At 46.2% G+C, this 13,657-nt stretch overlaps 1 protein-coding gene across 1 annotated transcript in view; it reads right to left on the bottom strand.

Moving 5' to 3' along the window:
• The window catches only part of cdh5 (cadherin 5), a gene marked incomplete at its 5' end in the record, with an annotated part of 156,791 nt that extends 143,627 nt beyond the window's left edge, over positions 1-13,164 (bottom strand). Inside the window, 2 exon segments of the mRNA XM_084321851.1 lie at positions 7,853-8,132; positions 12,934-13,164. Coding sequence (XP_084177977.1) covers positions 7,853-8,132; positions 12,934-13,164 — 511 coding nt within the window.
• Positions 13,165-13,657: the final 493 nt, after the last annotated feature.

The following is a 13,657-nucleotide window of genomic DNA, read 5'->3' on the forward strand; positions in this document are numbered from 1 at the left end:
GTTGCGTACCTATCACAAAAATCAAACCCGAACGACACAACCGTTGATGTTGCGTAGCATTGATTGGTTGGTTAGTGAATGGGGGCGGGGCTGTCATATAATAATATCGGTTCCGCAGGCAGGAATACTGATTTATTTATTTATTTATTTAATTTATACAAATAGAAGTATTGATTTATTCGTAACAAATCATTAAAGAAATTTCCGGTCAACTGGAATATGTTAGTTTTTTACACATATGTTGGATTATGTAATTGGTTTGTCATGACAAACCAATAAAAAATCGCGAATTAACCGGTGGTTATCCTATAGCCCTAGTTATCCTTTCAACAAAGTCGAGCTGCAGGGGAAGACTTCCATAGCATACGCCTTCAAATCCTCTTACCTTGATTATTAAAAGCCTCCACAATTTAGTAAACAGTATTCCCATGGGCATGGCTGGTGTTGATATTTTACGATGCCAGCTTGTGATAATTTGTTGTAGCCAGCCAGCTAGCGTTGATGCTATTCAATGCTATCATACCCAACTAACGTTAATGCCATTCAGAATTTATTAACATAGCTACAACACACAGTAACGTTAATATAATTACATGCATCATTGTTTACAATGAACGTGGGGCTAATAGAAAGGACTGGACATGGACAAGTTAAACAGCAATCAATTAATTTAATACAACGGGTAGTTTTGAGCTGCATTTTTGTGCCTATACGACCGTGCCACAGGGATATACGGCTTTGACGAGCTCTCTCTCTCCTGCCGTGAATCAGCAGCTCTTCCTCAAGTGCCTGTAGCTGCCTGCATTTGCACAACGTCGTCCATCCCTGCTGCTAGCTAACGTTAAAACTAACCTAAAGTTAGTTGTTCACCAACAATCTCAACATTTGTATTTAGCGTCTGTTCAAAAACACAGAACCGGACTACACAAGCCGATAGCGATAGCATCAATAATACTTCCGGTCGGGGGGTTTCAAAATAAAAGAGCGACGTCTAAAACACCGGAAAGACGTATATTTTGTACATAAATTGTACATTTATTTGTACAATGTTGCATAGGCTGCATGTGGATGTTGCAGAAGCATAAAGGCAGAGTGTCTGCAACATTGTTGCGTTGTCGATGTTGTGTCACAGTTGCTCGACCATGCAGAGTCCTAGTCTCTGGAATCAGAACAACACTCTCTGGAATCATCAGAGCTCTTAAGAGGTGCAAATCCAGAGCCTGCAGAATAATGAAAGACCCTCACCACCCCAACAACAGCCTGTTCAAGCTGCTGCGGTCAGGCAGACGCCTGCATACACCAGCAACTAGGACAGAGAGACTTCGGCTCAGCTTCTTCCCCCAGGCCATCAGAGCCTTGAACACTGAACTCTCCACACACAAGCACACATGAGCACACACACAACACGCACACTGTACATCCTCACACACTAGCAGCCACTTAACATGAGCACACACACACTTATGGTCACTTTACAAAAGGAAAGGTCACTTTAAGAATAGTATAGTATAACTTGAGATTGTATAATATAGCATTTTATAGCAGTGTACATAAAGACCCAGTGCCTCATCCGTAGCTAACAGTGTATTGCACTATCACAGGACCTAGCATGTCCTACCATGCCCTGTAAAAACTCATGTACATATACCGATATGCCCTACTTTGATTACTTGTATTATTGCACAATGTCGTTTTATTGGATTCTTATTATATTATTATTATTGTATTATGCACAATCGTTGCAGGAAAGACCCCCCGCATTTCATTGTATACTTGTATGCCGTGACAAATAAAACTCTTGACTTGACTTGACTTGACTCTCCTCTCATCCACTCCTCTCTTCTCTCATCTGTTCTCCTGTCTTCTCCTCTCATCCACTCCTCTCCTCTCTCATCTGTTATCCTGTCTTCTCCTCTCATCCACTCCTCTCATCTCTCATCTGTTCTCCTGTCTTCTCCTCTCATCCACTCCTCTCCTCTCTCATCTGTTATCCTGTCTTCTCCTCTCATCCACTCCCCTCCTCTCTCATCTGGTCTCCTGTCTTCTCCTCTCATCCACTCCTCTCCTCTCTCATCTCTTATCCTGTCTTCTCCTCACATCCACTCCCCTCCTCTCTCATCTGTTCTCCTGTATTCTCATCTCATCCACTCCCCTCCTCTCTCATCTGTTATCCTGTCTTCTCCTCTCATCCACTCCTCTCCTCTCTCATCTGTTCTCCTGTCTTCTCCTCTCATCCACTCACCTCCTCTCTCATCTGTTCTCCTCTCCTCTCATCCACTCCCCTCCTCTGTCATCTGTTCTCCTCTCCTCTCATCCATTCCCCTCATATCTCATCTGTTCTCCTGTCTTCTCCTCTCCTCTCTCATCTGTTCTCCTGTCTTCTCCTCTCATCCACTCCCCTCCTCTCTCATCTGTTCTCCTGTCTTCTCCTCTCCTCTCATCCACTCCCCTCCTCTCTCATCTGTGCTCCTGTCTTCTCTTCTCCTTTCATCCACTCCTCTCTCATCTGTTCTCCTGTCTTCTACTCTCATCCAATCCTCTCCTCTCTCATCTGTTCTCCTCTCCTCTCATCCACTCCTCTCCTCTCTCATCTGTTCTCCTGCCTTCTCCTCTCATCCACTCATCTCCTCTCATCTGTTCTCCTCTCCTCTCATCCACTCCTCTCCTCTATCATCGCTTCTCCTGTCTTCTCCTCTCATCCACTCCTCTCCTCTCTCATCTGTTATCCTCTCCTCTCATCCACTCCCCTCCTCTCTCATCTGTGCTCCTCTCCTCTCCTCTCATCCACTCATCTCCTCTCTCATCTGTTCTCCTGTATTCTCCTCTCATCCACTCATCTCCTCTCTCATCTGTTATCATGTCTTCTCCTCTCATCCACTCCCCTCCTCTCTCATCTGTTCTCCTCTCCTCTCATCCACTACTCTCCTCTCTCATCTGTTCTCATCTCCTCTCATCCACTCCTCTCCTCTCTCATCTGTTCTCCTGTCTTCTCCTATCATCCACTCCCCTCCTCTCCCATCTGTTCTCCTGTATTCTCCTCTCATCCACTCCTCTCCTCTCTAATCTGTTCTCCTGTCTTCTCCTCTCATCCACTCCCCTCCTCCCTCATCTGTTCTCCTGTCTTCTCCTCTCATCCACTCCTCTCCTCTCTCATCTGTTATCCTGTCTTCTCCTCTCATCCACTCCCCTCCTCTCTCTTCTGTTCTCCTCTCCTCTCTCATCTGTTCTCCTGTCTTCTCCTCTCATCCACTCCCCTCCTCTCGCATCTGTTCTCCTGTCTTCTCCTCTCATCCACTCCCCTCCTCTCTCATCTGTTCTCATCTCCTCTCTCATCTGTTCTCCTGTCTTCTCCTCTCATCCACTTCCCTCCTCTCTCATCTGTTCTCCTCTCCTGTCTAATCTGTTATCCTGTCTTCTCCTCTCATCCACTCCCCTCCTCTCTCATCTGTTCTCCTGTCTTCTCCTCTCATCCACTCATCTCCTCTCTCATCTGTTCTCAAGCCCCACATCATCTCTAGCCTCCCACCCGGACTAGACCCCCACCAGTTCGCCTACAGAGCCAACAGGTCCACTGAGGATGCCATCGCCACGACTCTCCACTCTACCCTGTCCCATCTGGAGAGAGCGGGGGGCTACGCACGGCTGCTCTTCGTGGACTTTAGCTCTGCATTTAATACCATCCTGCCTGACAGACTAGTGCCCAAACTCATGGACCTTGGACTAAACCATCCCCTCTGCCGGTGGTCCAAGGACTTCCTCTCTGACCGCCCCCAGAGGGTCAGGATAGGCCCCCACACCTCCACAGCCATCAGCCTCAGCACCGGATCCCCCCAGGGCTGCGTGCTGAGTCCCCTTTTCTATTCTATTTACACACACGACTTCACCGCAGTTCACCCCAGCAACACCATCATCAAGTTCGCTGACGACACCACCGTGGTGGGCTGCATCACAAAAGGCGACGAGACCGTGTACCGCGATGAAGTAGAGCAGCTGTTAGCCCTGTGCAAAGATAACAACCTACAGCTGAATAAGCTAAAGACCCAGGAGATGATCGTGGACTACAGGAGGAAGAAGACCGACATACAGCCCCTGTACATCGACAGGGGATGTGTGGAGAGAGTCTCGGTCATCAAGTTCCTGGGTGTCCACCTGGAGGATGACCTGACCTGGAGAACCAACACCACGGCGATAGTGAAAAAGGCACAGCAGAGACTCTACTTCCTGAGAATACTGAGAAACTACCACCTCAGACAAGACCTGCTTGTGTCTTTTTACCGCTGCTCCGTGGAAAGCATCCTCACCTACTGCATCAATGTGTGGTTCCTCAGCTGCACAGCCGCAGAGAGGAGGGCGCTCCAGAGGGTCGTCAACTCGGCCCAGAAGATTATCGGCTGCCCCCTCCCCTCACTGGAGGGACTATACAACTCCCGCTGCCTTAAAAAAGCAGTAAAAATACTGAAAGACCCACACCACCCGGGCAACAAACACTTCGTACGGTTGCGCTCGGGCAGGCGTTTCAGCGTCATGCCCACCCGGACAAACAGACTGAAGTTTTTATCCCAGGGCCATATGTGCACTAAACTCAGCTAAATTTTAAAACAACAGTCTCCCTTGCACCCCCCCCCCCCCCCCACGCACACACAACATTAAGGGATAGTGCAATTCTATTTTATACCCCCCTGTTTTATTAATGTTATTTATGCCTTACTCCTGTTTTTATATTAATACTGTGTTTAGGACTGTGTTTTATATTTTTACTAGCACCTAGGGCTGCATTTAAAATTTCGTTGTAACAACTGTAACAATGACAATAAAGATCTATTCTATTCAGGGGCGGCTACGTGGCGTAGTGGGCAAGGCGCTCGCCACAAAATCTGGAGACGCTGGGCTCACCTGTTCGAGCCCAGCGCTCCACATTTGCTTTCAGTTTAGCTGGTCGTCCGTACTAATACACATTGGCCGTATTAGGGGGTGGGAAACTGATGGGTGGGGATCGGGCGTTGTGGACAGCGACTCCTACAGGTCGGTTGGTGCGCCTGCACAGTAGAATCAGGAAGTGTCGGGGGCAGCGTGAGCCTCCCACGCGTTACTCCTCGCCACTGAGAGATCGAGCTGCGCAGGTGAAAAGATGCGACTGCTGTTACCTCAAGTACCGGAGGGGACTTGTGCTATGTATGACTTAGTCCACATTGCAGCCGGCTTGTGGGAGGCAAGAAACAGCATTTGTGACAGGGGAGGGTTGAATTGGATGATACGAAATTGGGATGGGAGAAAATATAGAAAATGGGAGAAAAAGTGGATACAAAAAAAAATCTATTCTATTCTGTCTTCTCCTCTCATCCACTCCTCTCTCATCTGTTCTCCGGCCTTCTGCTCTTATCCACTCCTCTCCTCTCTCATCTGTTATCCTGTCTTCTCCTCTCATCCGCTCCCCTCCTCTCTCATCTGTTCTCCTCTCCTCTCATCCACTCCTCTCCTCTCTCATCTGTTCTCCTGTCTTCTCCTCTCCTCTCATCCACTCCTCTCCTCTCTCATCTGTTCTCCTGTCTTCTCCTCTCATCCACTCCTCTCCTCTCTCATCTGTTCTCCTGTATTCTCCTCTCATCCACTCCCCTCCTCTCTCATCTGTTCTCCTGTCTTCTCCTCTCATCCACTCCCCTCCTCTCTCATCTGTTCTCCTGTCTTCTCCTCTCATCCACTCCTCTCTTCTCTCATCTGTTCTCCTCTCCTCTCATCCACTCCTCTCCTCTCTCATCTGTTCTCCTGTCTTCTCCTCTCATCCACTCCTCTCTTCTCTCATCTGTTCTCCTGTCTTCTCCTCTCATCCACTCCTCTCCTCTCTCATCTGTTCTCCTGTCTTCTCCTCTCATCCACTCATCTCTTCTCTCATCTGTTTTCCTGTCTTCTCCTCTCATCTGTTCTCCTGTCTTCTCCTCTCATCCACTCCTCTCATCGCTCATCTGTTCTCCTGTCTTCTCTTCTCATCCACTCCCCTCCTCTCTAATCTGCTCTCTTGTCTTCTCCTCTCCTCTCATCCACTCTTCTCATCTCTCATCTGTTCTCCTCTCCTCTCATCCACTCCCCTCCTCTCTCATCTGTTCTCCTCTCCTCTCTTCTCCTCTCATCCACTCCCCTCCTCTCTCATCTGTTCTCCTCTCCTCTCATCTCCTCTCATCCACTCCTCTCCTCTCTCTTCTGTTCTCCTGTCTTCTCCTCTCATCCACTCCCCTCCTCTCTCATCTGTTCTCCTGTCTTCTCCTCTTCTCTCTTCTCCTCTCATCCACTCCCCTCATCTCTCATCTGTTCTCCTCTCTTCTCCTCTCATCCACTCCTCTCCTCTCTCATCTGTTCTCCTGTCTTCTCCTCTCATCCACTCCCTTCCTCTCTCATCTGTTATCCTGTCTTCTCCTCTTCTCTCTTCTTCTCTCATCCACTCCCCTCATCTCTCATCTGTTCTCATGTCTTCTCCTCTCACCCACTCCTCTCCTCTCTCATCTGTTCTCCACTCCTCTCCTCTCTCATCTGTTCTCCTGTCTTCTCCTCTCATCCACTCCCCTCCTCTCTCATCTGTTCTCCTCTCCTCTCATCCACTCCCCTCCTCTCTCATCTGTTCTCCTCTCCTCTCATCCACTCCCCTCCTCCTTCATCTGTTCTCCTGTCTTCTCCTCTCATCCACTCCTCTCCTCTCTCATCTGTTATCCTGTCTTCTCCTCTCATCCACTCCCCTCCTCTCTCATCTATTCTCCTGTCTTCTCCTCTCATCCACTCCTCTCCTCTCTCATCTGTTCTCCTTGTCTTCTCCTCTCATCCACTCCCCTCCTCTCTCATCTGTTCTCCTGTCCTCTCCTCTCATCCACTCCTCTTCTCTCTCATCTGTTCTCCTGTATTCTCCTCTCATCCACTCCTCTCCTCTCTCATCTGTTCTCCTGTCTTCTCCTCTTCTCTCTTCTCCTCTCATCCACTCCCCTCATCTCTCATCTGTTCTCCTCTCTTCTCCTCTCATCCACTCCTCTCCTCTCTCATCTGTTCTCCTGTCGTCTCCTCTCATCCACTCCCTTCCTCTCTCATCTGTTATCCTGTCTTCTCCTCTTCTCTCTTCTTCTCTCATCCACTCCCCTCATCTCTCATCTGTTCTCATGTCTTCTCCTCTCACCCACTCCTCTCCTCTCTCATCTGTTCTCCACTCCTCTCCTCTCTCATCTGTTCTCCTGTCTTCTCCTCTCATCCACTCCCCTCCTCTCTCATCTGTTCTCCTCTCCTCTCATCCACTCCCCTCCTCTCTCATCTGTTCTCCTCTCCTCTCATCCACTCCCCTCCTCCTTCATCTGTTCTCCTGTCTTCTCCTCTCATCCACTCCTCTCCTCTCTCATCTGTTATCCTGTCTTCTCCTCTCATCCACTCCCCTCCTCTCTCATCTATTCTCCTGTCTTCTCCTCTCATCCACTCCTCTCCTCTCTCATCTGTTCTCCTTGTCTTCTCCTCTCATCCACTCCCCTCCTCTCTCATCTGTTCTCCTGTCCTCTCCTCTCATCCACTCCTCTTCTCTCTCATCTGTTCTCCTGTATTCTCCTCTCATCCACTCCTCTCCTCTCTCATCTGTTCTCCTGTCTTCTCCTCTCATCCACTCCTCTCCTCTCTCATCTGTTCCCCTCTCTCCTCTCTCATCTGTTCTCCTGTCTTCTCCTCTCATCCACTCCCCTCCTCTCGCATCTGTTCTCCTGTCTTCTCCTGGGTTTGAATCCGGCCCAGGACATGTGTTGCCCCCCCATCTCTTCACCCAATGTCCTGTCTCTGACGGTCCTGTCCACAATAAAGTAGAAATGCCCTAAAAAATATTAAAGACTGTTCCCACCTATCCTGGACCTCTCCATGATGGACGCGTTGAATGTCCTGGGGAAGACAGGGCTGTTGTCGTTGATGTCCGTCACCTGGACGATGAAGGCCCCTGGCTCCTCCACCTGCTTGTTGTTCCCATCGTACATGGTGGCCGTCAGGTGGTACACGGCCTTCTCCTCGCGGTCCAGAGACTTGGTCACAAACAGGTCTCCTTTTTGGTCCACGGTGAATATGGAGTTGGCCCCCTCTCCCTCGATCGTGAACCGCTTCACCTCAAGCTTCTCGCTGGACTTCAGCTGGAGGAGAGGAAACAAAGAGTCCATTATCACTATTGTAAAGAGAAGAGTAGAGAATAGAAGAGAATAGAAGAGAAGAGAAGAGAAGAGAAGAGAAGAGAAGAGAAGAGAAGAGAAGAGAAGAGAAGAGAAGAGAAGAGAAGAGAAGAGAAGAGAAGAGACGAGAAGAGAAGAGAAGAGAAGAGAAGAGAAGAGAAGAGAAGAAACAAAGAGTCCATTATCACTATTGTCGAGAGAAGAGAAGAGAAGAGAAGAGAAGAGAAGAGAAGAGAAGAGAAGAGAAGAGAAGAGAAGAGAAGAGAAGAGAAGAGAAGAGAAGAGAAGAGCAGAGCAGAGAGGAGAGGAAACAAAGAGTCCATTATCACTATTGTCAAGAGAAGAGAAGAGAAGAGAAGAGAAGAGAAGAGAAGAGAAGAGAAGAGAAGAGAAGAGAAGAGAAGAGAAGAGAAGAGAAGAGAAGAGAAGAGAAGAGAAGAGAAGAGAAGAGAAGAGCAGAGAAGAGAAGAGAAGAGCAGAGCAGAGAAGAGAGGAGAGGAAAAAAAGAGTCCATTATCACTATTGTCGAGAGAAGAAAAGAGAAGAGAAGAGAAGAGAAGAGAAGAGAAGAGAAGAGAAGAGAAGAGAAGAGAAGAGAAGAGAAGAGAAGATAGAGAAGAGAAGAGAAGAGAAGAGAAGAGAAAGAGAAGATAGAGAAGAGAAGAGAAGATAGAGAAGAGAAGGGAAGATAGAAAAGAGAAGAGAAGAGAAGAGGGGAGAAGAGAAGATAGAGAAGAGAAGATAGAGAAGAGAAGAGAAGAGAAGAGAAGAGAAGAGAAGAGAAGAGAAGAGAAGAGAAGAGAAGAGAAGAGAAGAGAAGAGAAGAGAAGAGAAGAGAAGAGAAGAGAAGAGAAGAGAAGAGAAGAGAGAAGAGGAAACAAAGAGTCACTATTTGTCAAGAGAAGAGAGGAGAAGAGAAGAGAGAGAAAAGAGGAGAAGAGAAGAGAAGAGAAGAGAAGAGAAGAAAAGAGAAGAGAAGAGAAGAGAAGAGAAGAGAAGAGAAAATGAGAGAAGAGAGGAGAAGAGAAGAGAGGAGAAGAGAAGATTAGATAGGATTGTGCAGAAAAATACAAATAATAAAATAGAATAATAAAATAGAATAGATAATAAAATAGACATGATAAAAAGTACTAAGATAAAATACACTCTTTGTAGTGCAAATAAAACAAAAAACAGATGTGTCGTGTGTCTATCACTCTCTTTCTGTATCTCTCTAGTTCTCTCTCTCTCTCTCTGGTCACCTGAAGACTGTGCTATTAAACCAGGAAGTGCAGCACTATGCTGTCAGTAGTAGAGCCTCCACTACTGTAGTGCCCTGTGCTGCAACACAACAAACAAAGAACGAACAAAAACTCTCATGGACCCGCGGTCTCTCGTTGACTGACTCGCTTGTGTTGTCGTTGTGTGTCCGACAATGCATGCTTTCAAACACCCGCCCAACTCTACCTCTGATTGGCTTACCATGAAATTTTACTCAACCTCAGCCAATTGTCAGCATTGTATACGCTTGTCTCGCGCGCTGCCCACTAACCAAGGAAGAACAGTATTGCCTCTCGGCGCAGAGATCTGTCTGATGAAAAAAACTGCTTCAATCATAGTAACACGCAATTTTTTTTGGCAGTAACAATAACAGCGTTATTAAGATTGGAAGAGTAATAGATTACTCGTTACTGAAAAAAGTAACGCTGTTAGTAACAGCGTTATTCCCATCACTGGTTATAATGTATGACGTATATCATGCCAGTTAGCGTACCTTGTGTATACTGCACCTCTGTACTGTATACTTTACTTACTCATAGTATATATTCAGATTCTAAGTGTTGACCATAATTTATTGTAACGTATAATATAACTGACATCTGCACTTTTTTATTTTTAACAAATGTTTTTTATTTTCCCTTTTTTTAACATACAACAAGACAAACAATACAGTAACAATAGTAATCAATAATAAATGATAAATCACAGGACAATTACAGAAATAATAATAACAATAATGACAGTCCAGTAATTAAATCATGTGTAAATTATGTATCATAATGTAAATTAAAGACATACAAATAATAAATACAATACAAGGGGTCCTGCTCGCTCTTCCCTTCCCCTTCCCCCCCCCCCCCCCCCTCAGGACCCCTACTTGGGCTATACATCCACTACTTCATTTAACCTCAGAAAATTACAAATTTATATGCGTTCCTTTATCTTCTCCACCATAGCTACCCAAACTGCTATGCTGGCTTCATTAACACCTACAATTCGTGCAGTGGATATCTCTAGATAAATCACATCGAGATAGGTAAGAACCCAAACCTTCCGGCACATTTTATCCGGTTAAATCCAGCGTGACGCTATACATTTTTTGGCAGCCGTAAGACCCGCCAAAATGAGTCTCTTTACATGTACAGAGGTCGATAACTGAGAAACATCATTCAACAACAAAACAGAAGGCAGTATAGGTATGGTCAGAGACAAAAATTCTGACAATTGAGTGGTTACATTTTCCCAGAAAGTCTTTACAGGAGGGCATTCCCAATACATATGCATATATGTACCAATAGCACCGTTTGAACACAAGGAGCATCGAGAGTTCGGTCTGAGACCCATTAGGTGCAATCGTCTAGGGGTCAGGTAAGTCCTATGAACACAATTAAAATGAATCTGTTGGTGATCTGGGTTGCGTGATAATAACCGAACATTTTCCCAGACTGCATCCCAATCAGAATCTACTTCCAGGTTTGGGATATCCTTCCTCCAAACCAAGTCTAGGGGAAGGACCTCATATGAGGACGTAAGTAAGTGGCGATAAAAGTCAGAGACGAAGCCTCTCGACGTCTCCTTGTCATAAAATAATTTATGAAATCTGTGGTGCTCAAGTGGAATATCTAATGGGACTCCGTGAGCCTTCAAAGCTGCTCTTATTTGTAGATAGAAGAGATAAGTGGAATTGGTAAGGTTACATTTGTTGAATATATCTTGATAACTGCGGAGACCATATTCATCGAAGATATCCCCCAATGTGTGTATCCAGGATATCTGCACCTTTGATTACATTGTTTACTTGCTCATATTCTTATATTCAGAGTTAATTATATTGTTTACACTGCTTATTTTTATCTCTACTATAATTTGATTGCCTATATTTATGTCTTCTACTATTACCTTGCCCATACCTGTACCCCCCCCCCCCCATGCTGCTATGACGCCTGAATTTCCCCAAAGGAATATCTTATCTGATCTTAACTTAAATACGTAGCTAACATAGCTACAGTATAAACATGACTCAGAATGTCAGTAACAGTAAGTTAAATACTTTGTCTATGAGGAACTAGCTAAGATGAGAAGCACGTTCAGCCACAGACTCATACCCCACCCGACACACCAATCGTCTGGTAATCCAGAGGTTCCCGGTTCGATTCCCGCTCCTCCTGGGCAGCATGTTGAAGTGTCCTTGAGCAAGACACTTAACCCCTATCTGCTCCCGATGAGCATGGTTGCCTCTAACATCGGTGTGTGAATGCGTGAGTGAATGGGTAAAATCTAAAATGTGAGGAACAAATTGTAAAGCGCTTTGGATAAAAGCATTATATAAATGCACCATTTACCAAATGGGAACATCCAGGGAACTGTAGTGTCTCCGCTCTCTTAGCTAGATGTTTAATATTGAACTGTAGTGTCTCCTCTCTTAGCCAGATGTTCATATTGCTGAAGTGGAAGCATGTCTCCACCTATACACAGCAGCTGGATTAACACTAGCAAGGCCATGGAGAAAATGCCACTAATTCCCACCAGGAACGGGTCAGATGACCCGACAGTTTATATGAGAAATATGAGAAAAATAAACAGTGTAAACTATATAATTACCTCTGAAATATGAGGTTTACCACAATGAAATGTAGGTTTGAGTGACGTAAAAAATAAAAAAAACACATATATATATATAATTATTTTTTTATTTTATTTTTTTGGATGGAAGAGCCACACATTGATGGGCAAAGAGCCACATGCGGCTTGCGAGCCACGGGTTGGCCACCCCTGCGCTAGACGCTCGCAAAGTGCTGTGACTTTCGTCTGTTCCAACGGCCCATATGTGGAATAACGTTCTAATTACATTTTCCTGAAGTAATTTAGAAATTTCAGAAACCGTGTCAGATAAAACGGGTACTTTTAGGAAAAGTCATTGAGTGACAGAGCTGCAGCTCGACCGAGTGACGAGGATACATTTATTGAAAATGCCTAGGGGTCATGTGACCCCTTGTCAGCTGTGCTAGTGTTAAGGGGGTCCTACAGGCTTTAACTAGAAAGAATAAGGATCTTTAGCCAAGTCTGAGAAAACGTGGAGACCCTTTATCACCCACAGTGTTGTAGGTGTATGCTAATGATTTTGTGAAATTTGTTAATTGAAAAATTGGAATAAACAGATTCATGAAAAAAAGTAATAATAGTGAAACTATTTTTTATTTAGCTGGGGACCTCCGGGAACCTCCCCCAGGGACTGCCAAGGGCCCCTGTGCCACACTTTGGCCCCGGCTGGATCTCCTACCTGTCCTAAGGGCTGGATCTCCTACCTGTCCTAAGGGCTGGATCTCCTACCTGTCCTAACGGCTGGTTCTCCTACCTGTCCTAACGGCTGGATCTCCTACTTGTCCTAACGGCTGGATCTCCTACCTGTCCTAACGGCTGGATCTCCTACCTGTCCTAACGGCTGGTTCTCCTACCTGTCCTAACGGCTGGTTCTCCTACCTGTCCTAACGGCGAGATCTCCTACCTGTCCTATCTTGTAGGGGATGGGAGCAGGCTTCTCCTCCTCCACGTAGAGCGAGTTCCAGATCCATGCTCTCTTCTGTCGGAACAGGACAGGGTGGGTCTCCTTCCTCACAACCTCCACTCGCTGCTCTGCCTCAGCCACAGGGTTGCTGGTTCCTCCCTCTGTCAGTGAGAGAGCGAGACAGAGGCCCAAGAGCAGCAGCCACTCCGTCCTCTGCTGAAACCCGGCCATCATCTAGAGGAGTGACGTTAGATTAGATCGGATTAGATTCAAGTACAGTACAACACAAATAAGTTGGCATTTAATGTAGCAAATGTAGCAGTAAAATGCATTAACAATATATAATGTAGAGAGAAGAGAAGAGAGGAGAGAAGAGAGAAGATAAGATAGGGGAGAGGAGAAGAGAGCAGAGAGGAGAGAAGAGAGAAGAAAGGGAAGTGGAGAAGAGAGGGGAGAGGAGAGAAGAGAAGATAGGGGAGAAGAGAAAAGAGCAGAGAGGAGAGAAGAAAGGGAAGTGGAGAAGAGACGGGAGAGGAGAGAAGAGAGAAGAGAAGACAGGGGAGAGGAGAAGAGAGCAGAGAGGAGAGAAGAGAGAAGAAAGGGAAGTGGAGAAGAGAGGGGAGAGGAGAGAAGAGAGAAGAGAAGATAGGGGAGAGGAGAAGAGAGCAGAGAGGAGAGAAGAGAGAAGAAAAGGAAGTGGAGAAGAGAGGGGAGAGGAGAGGAG

This window comes from Notolepis coatsorum, assembly GCF_963971535.1.
Source record: "Notolepis coatsorum genome assembly, chromosome: 9".
In the NCBI taxonomy this organism is placed as follows: Eukaryota; Metazoa; Chordata; class Actinopteri; order Aulopiformes; family Paralepididae; genus Notolepis; species Notolepis coatsorum.